Source organism: Mesoplodon bidens, assembly GCF_964165515.1.
Source record: "Mesoplodon bidens genome assembly, chromosome: 13".
Taxonomy (NCBI): Eukaryota; Metazoa; Chordata; class Mammalia; order Artiodactyla; family Ziphiidae; genus Mesoplodon; species Mesoplodon bidens.
Window position 1 is genome coordinate 88,687,031 of NC_138169.1, and position 10,211 is coordinate 88,697,241.

Sequence of the window (10,211 nt, forward strand, 5' to 3'; positions counted from 1 at the left end):
GCGCGCGGCGCCGGCTGCCCGGGGATGCTGGGCCGGTCCGAATGTGCGCTCCCCCTAACCTGCCCTCCCCCCACGTCGCCCCCGACAGTCCTAGAACACGGGGGGCCGCGCGCGGGACTTTTGTGGACTCGGAACTTTCAGTAACGCGGTCTCGGGGCACCCTGCGCCCACTGCCCACGCCACAGGCGCCCCGGGACTGCACCCATCGGGCAAGGGAACTGGTGGTGGGGGGGGACACCGGAGCCCTGTCATCCCCTCCCTTTCCCTGGATTTAAGGAGCCGCTGGCGGCTGGAAGGCCCGGCGGGCGGGAGAAGGGCCGAGGCGGCCCCGGTGGCGGCGGCGGGCGGGGCGGGCGCTCAGGAGTCAAGGGGCCCGGGGGTGGGGGGGGCGGGGAGACGGGGGTGGGAGCGGAGGGGAGGGAGAACGAGGGGAGGGGAGGGAGGACGAGGGGAGGGGAGGGGAGGAGCCGCTCGGCCCGCGCAGCTTCCGAACCGGAAAGTTGGTCTTGCCGAAGTCCCGCCACCCCGGCGTGCGCACTCCGCTCCGCTCCGGCCGCGAGCCTCCGGGCCGGGCCGGCCGCCGGGGGAGCCCGCGGAGGGGACACGAGCCCGGAGAGAAGGTCCGGAGAGAGGGGACACCAGAGCCTGAGCGGGGCCGGCGCGTCGAGAGCCGCCGCGGACGAGTGGAGGCGGCCGGCCGGCCCTTCGCGCCCGGAGCGCAGGAGGCTCGGCGCCCGAGCAGCCCGGCGAGACAAAGGCGACGGCCGGAGCCCTGCCCGCGGCCGCCCGCTCCGGGAGGGGCGCCGGGCGGCGGCGGGGGGGCCGCGGCGCGGGGCGCGGGCGGCGGCGCAGACACTATAAAGGGGCGAGCTCGGCGCGCCGGCGGAGAGGCGCCGCGCGGACGCCACCAAAGTTTGCTGCCTGCGCCCGGGGCCAGCCGGCCGCCGCGGCCCGCGCCGCTCCCGGCCCGCCGGGCCGGGCGCCGAGGAGCGCGGAGTCCGCGATGTGAAGCGGCGCCGGCCGCGCGCCCGGGTCCCGCAGGCGCCGGCCCCTCCTCGCCGCGCGGCCGCTAATTGCGAGCGCGGCCTCATTTGCATAGGCCGCCCGAGTCCGCTGGAGGCCGGCCAATCGGCGCGGCCCTCCGCTAATGGCCATGCATTATTCACCAGCCTAATTGCTCAGCCCCATGCGCGGCCCGCGCAGCCGCCGCCGCCGCCGCCGCCCGCGCCCCGCGCCCCGCGCCCGCCCGGCCGCCCCGCGCCGTCCCCGCTGGCCGTCCCGCTGATGCCGCTTCCCCGCGCGGGGCCCGCGCGCCGCTAGCAGCATGTCTCGGCGCAAGCAGGCCAAGCCCCAGCACCTCAAGTCGGACGAGGAGCTGCCGCCGCCGGACGGGGCTCCCGAGCACGGTGAGGGCCCGCGGACCGCGGCGGCGCCCGGGGGCCTGGGGGGAGCGCGGGCGGCGGGCGTCGCGCACCGGGGAAGTCCCCGGCTCCGGCGAGCCACTGTCTGTCGCGCGGCTCTCGGCCCGGGCGGGCCTGCCCGGGGACCAGGTCCTCCACCGGAGCGCGCGGCGCGGGAGTGCGGGAGAAGTAAACTTGGCCGCCCGGAGTTGAGCTGCGCACGGAGGCGCCACGGCTCTGGGACCGCTCGGAGTCCGCGCTGCCCGGCGGAGGCCGGCGGGCCGAGCCGGGCGCTGGCGGGAGGGGCCGCGCCGCCGCCTCCGCGCCGCCCCTCGGGCTCCCCGCGCCCGGACGCTGGGGCCGACCTCGGCGATCGCGGCGTCCCCCGGGCGGCTGCGGCGGCGGGGACGCGTCCGGGGCTCACCCACCACCGGACGCGGGCCGGGGAGGCCGCTGCCGGGACAGCTTTGTTAGGCGCCCGGCGCCCTAGCCGATGCGCGCTGGGAGCGGGTCCGCCGCCCTGACCCCGTCTGGCCAGCGGCCGCCCCGTGTGCCTGAGGGCCGTGGAGCCCGCGAGGTCCGGGCGAGCAGACAAACCAGTGATCCCATTCCGAGGAGAGTAGGAAGTCGGTGTCGCCTGGCCTTTCCTAATGGCCGCCTTGGGAATTAACCCCGGGGTGAGCTGCGGCGCAGGGGGGTGGTCCTTGCACGCGGTAGGACCCCGGCACGTTTCTGGTGCCTCTCGGTTTTCTGGGGCCTCTTCCTGTTCTTTTGGAGGCGCCGCGGGCAACTCTGCAGTCAGCTGGCGGGTAGGAACTTCCTGCCCATCCAGGAGGGAAGGTAGGAGCCACGAAAGTTAGCGCCCGGCGAGGAGCCGGCTGGCCGTGGCCGCGCCCCAGCCCGGGAAGTTAGGGCCCCGACCGCTCCGGCCTCCCGCTGCCCGCGGGTCCCCAGGGGGCGGGAGGGGCGGCCGCGGCGCGATCGCCGGGCGCAGGGCGACCCTCCACTGCCCCGGAGCCCGGGCATCGAGTAGTTTGTTCCCTACAAAATAGGCCGACCAACTTTTTGGATTATAAGGGGTTTAGAGCAGATACGCGTCTTTTCGCTTTGAGAATTAGCCTGCAGAAAATAAAAAGTTGAAGAGTTTAGCGTGCGGTGTCGTAAAGTTTGCAAAAGCCGGTATACGTCCGCATCGGAATGGAGAACGGGAGTAAAGACTTCTTACGCGGCTGGGAATTCAGGAATTAAACAAAATTTGAGAACTCGTGAGGGTCTTTTTGTCGCAGCGGAGGTAAGGGAGCCTTATCTGTGTCGCCTGGTCACCCAAGATTAGAACGGGAGATATGCTAAAAAGAAACGCTTGCATATGGTGGGTAGATTAAGGACAAAGAATCTTTTTGTCATGGAAATGGATTTTTTTTGTTTTGTTTACTTCATCACATAGAATTTCTCACACTTGGTTTGTTTTCTATTGCCCTCAATGACTACATGATCAAATGAATGGATTTATTTCTGCCGAATGAGAAAGACAGTCTTTCCTTCAAAAGAACTACATTGCATCCCAGTGAGGAATTTTAAAGCTTTATTATTGTGGCTCCTGAATAGCTTAAAATCGGCTTTCACAGCCGCCCCAAAATGCAACAATGTAAATACTTCTCAGCTTTGTAGGGTCGTTATCAAAATGTGCAATGTCTCCTTTTATTAAAGCATATTTTAATTAATAGAGTAAAACCCCTTGTATTTAACAATTAACAAGCTGAGGCACTGCTATTCATTTTTAATTTCACTTCAGAAATGAGAGCGTGGTGAACCTCCTAGTGTAAGCGTGTGGAGGGGTCCAGAGCCCTGATTTGAAAACCTAAGATGGAGTAAATTATTCACAAGTTCTCTTTTGAATTCCCCTTGTTGTTACTGAATTTATTTAGGGGTGAAACATATTCAGTTTTTTTTTTACCCACCGTGGGATTAAAGTTTCTGTCAGGCTGTGTTTTTCACAATCATTCAGAGTTGTAATCAAGATATTGCCATAGTTCCTGATCATATTTTGCAACAGGCCAAAAATAGCCTGTCTGGGGCTGAGCCTTAGTCAAGTAGTGTGTTCCCTCGATTGTTCGGGCAAACTGTTTAAAAAATAGTTCTTTCTGATTTAATTATTCTGAAGCTGATTGTTCATGGAGCATAAAAGATAGTCTGTTCTCTCTTCACTTAAGGCATGTTCACGTATAGATTGCTGTGTTGTACTGACCGTCATCAGGAGGAGAACTAAGTAAAATATTTTTTTAAAGATAAATGGTTGTGAAAACTAAATTACTCCAACGTGAATCAGATATTCTCAAAATTATATTTTGTTAAATGCAGTGGAAATAAACAGACTATGCATGAAGTCATAAGTGAGCTAAGTTAGATTACAGTGTTTTAGAAACGAAGTAAATAATTCCTTTGTATTCCTTTGGATGTTACATGTTAATTAAAGCAGTAGATGCCCGCAATAAAATTGAAGGTTCTTGATAATGATATGAAACACAAATATTCTATGCAAAGTTTTTAGTATAATATGGGGGGAGGCAGTCACATTAATTTACAGTAAAAGACTTTCTTTCTTAAAAAAAAAAGAAATATGACTATTATCTTTTAAGGCTTCGGTTTTTAGGCAAGCAGTGAAAAGATAGCTGTCCAAAAATGCTTCAGTGCTCTCCAAACCTCATTGCAGGAATGAAATATGATGACATATGTAGAATGAGAAAAAGTGATAAAGATTTACGTAAAGTTCTAAAGTTATCTTGTTGTAAAAATGTGTTTTAAGGATGACTGGGACTAAACTTACATTCCCACTAGGTACTATCTTTTAAAATTGCAAATTGTTTCATTCCTGTTTCTGAAAATTTAGAAATAAATGGGATGCAGCTTTAGGATTCAGTTAATTAAATGTATGCCACAATAATGAAATCTTTTGAGCCAGCTGAATATTTTTGTTCTAAGAAAAATTAATTAAAACTTCTAATGACGGAATAGCACTTACACTCCTACTAAGAGCTTTAAAAGGTGTATTGTTACTGTCCTTCAGTGGATAAAATACAGCTTAGGAAAGACACATTTTACTGTCGTTAGGAGGAAAATATGTATTTAAGGAGAAACAAAAGGATATTATAATTTAAAGCAGTTTGCCATCCTGTATTTTGTTTGTTTTTATTTTCTGCCAACTCACAGTTACACGGCTATCTTAAAAATCCTTTTGAATGGTCCTGTGATTTCAGACTTCACCAGTGGTGTTCATAGACCGTGTTTGAATTCAGGGGAAGCAGGCCCCCAGCCCTGGGTGAAGGGATCTTTTCTCTTTTATCTGTCTGTGCATGGTTTGCCTTCAGAGCTCTGGGCACTCACTCACACACTTACAATTCAGCATTCCAAAAGGAAACAATACAGAAGCCACTTTCTGACATCCCTAGGCAGACTGTTTTCTCTGAAACATGAAAGGTAAGGAGTAAGTTAAGCAGGGAGGGAAAGGAAAAGAAGAATTTGCGAACGTATATTTTTTAAATGACATTTAAAATCCTAACCTATTTAAAAATGCATAATTTGGTGGCCAATAAAAAGCATGCCAATTAATTCTCACCTTACAGAGAAAGAGCTGATTATGTTACAGTTAAGGGACTTTTTTAAGGCACATTTAAACTTCCACAGTCTACTCATAATGCAATATTTTTTGATCTGTTTAGAGCCAGAAAATGAAGAAGGTATGGACCAACAGCAGGAATTACTTACCAAGCTGATTATTTTTTGTACACAAGATGATGGCAAAAGCAGGCCAAAGTGGGTCAGATTTCATTTTCAAGTACAATCTCTAAGAGGCTTTGCCATTCACCCCAAGATAGCTCCAAGAACATTTTCTTTTGGGGGGAATTCAGCAAGGTACAACCAAGGTTTCCGTTCTGTGTACTGAACACCAGTTAGAATTTAGCATTCTTAAATGTAAGTATTTTATTTACATGAAATAAAAACCTTCTTAACTGTCAATGAGGTCATGCCCCATCCTTCAATGCTGCAAATAGTTTCAAGAAGGATCATTTTTAAACAATACTTATAATAGGAAGAGGTTCTGTTGGTTTGTTAGTTTTCATTTTCCTTCATGATTTCTTGACCAGTTGCTAGGATACGAACAGCATATCTTAGTCTTGTGAAGATGAGGGCGAATTCTACCACTGGTGGGACAGGTTTGTAATTACAGCATATGTGAAGTTGCCACACACTTCATATAAAATCAGGCATAGGTAAAGTCTATGTAAAAATTGAATGTTTTACTATTACCTTACATAAACTTTTATATTTGAAAAAAAGAGCCCTGTCCTTAGATTTTTTCTCTTGTTAAGTTGAACACCTTTATGATCTAAGCTGCAGTTAACTGTGTGATTCCCAAGCAAATAAGGCAAGTCATATCACAGAAAGTGTGAGATATTAATTGAAATAATAAAATAATGTAATTGACTCTATTTATGTTAGAGATTAGGATTTGATCTGTTTGTTAAAGGCAGGAGTTCTCTGGGCTGAACCATTGTCCACCAAAGAGACCTGAGGCTGCCAGGGTGGCATCCAATTCCGTTGTGCCCTCCGTGGGCCTGTGTTTTCCAGTAATCCCAGATTCGTGATGCTAACCATCGGGGACCCCCTCCCCTCCTAATTCCCGGGAAGCTTTGGGGCCCACACAGCGTCCAGCCTTGGTGGCCTGGGGTCTGTGAGAGGGAGGGCTTGCAGAGGGCTGGCAGCTTCCGACCCGTCTCCGCGAAGGTGGGTGGTTCAGGGTGCTGCTGCGACAGGCCTGCTGACGTAACCTTTGCCTGCTTTGCCCTGCCAGGGGTGGCCACTAGATGTCAAGCTCATAATACAATGAGTGCATCTGTGCTGTTGACCTTGGCAACAGGACTCACCAGTGTTCTGTTAAGGGTTAACATGGGCTCTGAGTGCGGACTGGGGACCCACGAGTTTGCTCTGCGTTGCTCGGTTTATCAAATGCCCATCTAGTTCAGCACAAGTGTTTATAGTGCTCGAAGAGGGAGAGAGAACCGTTTTCTTTTGTGTGGCTGCTACATCTTGAACTGTTTAATTAACCCTGCAGGTGCCGTGGCACTTGGTCTTAATTCGCGGGCATTCTTGGTCCTCTTTTCCAGAGTGCCCTCTTCACAGCACCGTTTGGTAATTGACTTAGGGCTCTGCACATGCAGAGCCACTAGCTTCAACCCTCCAGGGCAGGGCTTTTCCTGGATGATTTTTTGCATGTGTGTAAACTTCGCCCATAGAAATGGAACAGTGCGGTGAATGATTTAATGACCTAACCCCGAGTGCAAGCAGTCCGAGGGTTACAGTTGATCGGCGCCTTGTCCGGGAGGACACCGTGTAGTTCCTGCTGCTCTGGGGCTGTTTAGACCCAGGTGTTTATACGTCTAAGTGGCTTTGCTTATTTATGTATTTTTATGCACAGTGGATTTGAAAAGTGATGTGTCGAGGCCCGTAGGCACTTCCGCAGAGGCGTGTCGTGGAGCAGCACGTTTAACTTCATGTGTGAGTTTAAACCTCTGCCTCTGAACCGAAAGTGACCCTGCACAGACCTTGCTTTTCCCCCTCCCCGAGCTGTGATGGAAACTGTTTGCATTTGCCGCCGTATTCCAGGTTTGGGCGTTCTCGGTGAGGCACAGTGATACCCGTGTATTCATCGTAAGCGAGATTACAGCGTAACATGTGAGTGAAAGAACTATTGTGCAACCTTAAAGTGTAACAAACATCTTATTATTTGATGCAGCAGATAGTTAAAACAAGTGAACGTTGTGGCCGCTTTCCATCTGCGTGTGTCCATAAAGGAAACAGTGTTTCCCCTCCCTGGTGCTTCACCCACAGATGAAAAACCGCAAATGTTTTAAACAGAAGACTTTGGCGCCTGTGCCACAGGTGGTCCTTACTTAACAAATTTGAGGCGTGGGCCGCTGAGTCGGCGGAAGCGGCCTGCGGGTCAGTGCGGCTTGGGCGAGGCACGAGCGCCCTCCGCTGTTCCGCTCCGAGCTCACACGCTTGGAGGTCTAGGAAAAGGACAAGATTTTTCTGTTGCGTCTGGAATTTCTTCTACGTTGTTAAACACAGTAGGGGTCTCTATTTGTCTCCTCCTGTTTCACAGCTTGGGCTCAGTATGCGATAATTCATCTTTCTTTATGGGATTCAAAGCTATCATAAGGAGTTAAAAAGAATTAATTTGCAAGAAAATAGTGTCTCCTAACAATTTGGGGAAACTTGAAAAATGCTTCCTAGATTTTTAAGGGATGGAAAAGGCACAGGAGAAAGTACGGTTTCCTTTCCTCGAGACCCACGTGGCATTTTCAAGTTACTGATTAAAGTGGAGACGTTAACATTCCTTTTCCCGTAAGGAACAACGTTTGCTTCTCTTTTCGTTAATTGTAAGGGATTTAAAATGCGTAGCAAAAGTGTGGCAGAATAAAGGTGAGAGTTTGAGCTTGGTCAGCAAAATTATCGAACACCTGTTTACTACTCTTTGTAATTCGGTTACTTATTTACAAGGCACTGCCTCCTGGAAGGAGAGAATGAGAAAGCCTTGCTGAGAACTGCAGTTTGAATTTTTAAAGAAAGCATTTTGTCTCAAATATTCTTATCTATGTTACAGGGATGCTTTTAACTCGTGGCTTTGAAAGATCATCGTGAGTGTAAACACTCTGCCCATCTTCTGCCACGTCGATTTTATTTGGAAGGCCACATACGCTTTTGCAGGCAGCGAAGACATGATCCTTGTAGAACGTGATCCTTGTGTATTGTATAGCAGACCAGGAATCGGAGCTGAGAGAGAAATGGGAAGCGGATCCTTTCACACCCAGAGTTATCCTAAGAATAGGGGCATTTTTGCTAAACATTCTCTGCATTTTATATCAGTGAGAAGGAAAAAAAAATGTCCTTTTAAGACTGCTGTTGAAGCTGTTTTTTGGTTGGAGGCCTCTCTGAAAGGCGATGGCACCCTTTCCCCCTCCTGCAGCCCTGAGAGGCTCAAGAACGTTTGAACGGTGAGGCTTAGAAACCCTGGAAATCTCAGGTATAAATAGCAAGTGTGGGGATAGCTGTAGAAACTAATTGCACATTTCCTCTCCACCTGAAACAGCTTCCTCTTTTAGCCTCCGTGCTTTTCGCTCCTCCTGACTGCGTTCAGGAAGACAGACTCGGTGTTATGTACAGACGCCCGGCTCACAGCCATGGCTGGTACATCCTCGGTGTTAGCTAAGTAGAGAGTTCTTTTCAATCCATCTTCTTCCTCGCATTGATAGCCAGCGAATACAGCCAACCTGTGTGGCACTTTCAGAAAGCAACCTCAACCAAATATTCCTGTTAACCAAGCAGGGAAGACTCTTGGTTAAGTTCTGTTACTGGGTGCATTGGTTGGCGTTTTTCTTCACTAGTTCTAAGAGAACCCTGGTGCACTGTAAGCCCCTGCCTATTTACAGTTTGAAGTCTCTTAGTCATTGACCAGCCAGTATGCAAAAAGTAAATCCTTTTGACATTAATGAAAATGTTAACAGTGCTTGTTTTTCAGTTCCCCCTTTAAGGAAGAAAGAATTTTCCCATTGCTTTGGAAATAAATTTCTCAAACCTTGTACTGTTGTTACAGTGGCTCATTGACATGGTTTTACCTTGGAACAAAAATGTTAAAGCCATGTCAATAAATGGATGTAATAACTTCTATCCTTAGAACGCAAAAGCCAGTTACAAATGTAGATGTGATTGAAAGGTAGTTGGATACATTTGACTCCTACATAATACTGGCTTAAAACAGTGGGAGGATCAGGGCTTCACAAGTTGCCTGACACCATTTGGAGCTGCTGCCAGACCTCTCCTATGTGGGTTTTCTAGTTGTGGAGAAAGATGAGCACGTCTGCACTGTAACATGATGCATGTCATCACTGTAAGGAGAACTGCCGTCGAAGCAAGTTACAACAACTTATTGTGCATCTCGCTCTCCTGACTGTGGCCGAGGGCCGCTGCTTTCACCCTGGACTCAACTGCAGTCTTGCTGCTGCCAAAGAGCGGTGTCCCTAGTGAAACAGGCTCGTTTTGGTTCTCCCCTACCAACCAGTTCAGTGGAAGTGCTTGTTGTTGCTTGAAAACATTCTTAAAATATGCCCCCAAAATTTCAATTGCACACATGACGTATTAGAGGCTTTTCATTTGCATTCATTGTATTCAAGACTGTCTTGTGAAATTTGTGCTTCTCTGTAACTTTTATGGAATGCTAATCCTACTGAGATTTTGATAGTGAAACAAGTGGAAATAACAATTGAAGTGACCGTGTTATGGTACTTCATACAGACCCCAGTAAGAAAAATTACAGGTGGTGATTCTAAATTCTTTGCCCCCAATAAAAAATCTGAATTGTATTGAAGAATGTTTTTCCTTCGCTTATTGTAGTTTTTAAAATATGTTTTAGTTAAAAGGCAAATTTATTATGAAACTTGGGTTACAAAATCCAACAATTATTTGTTTTGTTAGGTTCATTAACGTAATGAACTAACAGGTCCAAAATGCCATTTTCACCCAATTTCCTCCCTTCAATTTTGCTTTCCTTCTTCAATTTTAGAGGAATACAGTGGAAGCTTATTTTACTTTGACAAGAATATTTTCACTGTGTTTAGGTAATTATCAATTTGCATTAAACAAAATGGCTTATTATTTGGTAAATAGTACTTAAATATTATTCTATGCACAGTTCCTACAATTGAGAAATAATTGTAATTTTGCTAACCTGCCAATGGGAGAAGAAGGAAATTACCT

At 49.3% G+C, this 10,211-nt stretch overlaps 1 protein-coding gene across 2 annotated transcripts in view; it reads left to right on the top strand.

Annotated features, from left to right (window-relative positions):
• Nucleotides 1-1,324: 1,324 nt before the first annotated feature.
• The window catches only part of SALL3 (spalt like transcription factor 3), a gene marked incomplete at both ends in the record, with an annotated part of 17,021 nt that continues 8,134 nt past the window's right edge, over nucleotides 1,325-10,211 (top strand). For both annotated transcript variants that reach the window (XM_081252603.1, XM_081252604.1), the window contains one exon: nucleotides 1,325-1,406. In XM_081252603.1, coding sequence (XP_081108729.1) covers nucleotides 1,325-1,406 — 82 coding nt within the window. The remainder of the gene's footprint in view (nucleotides 1,407-10,211) is intronic.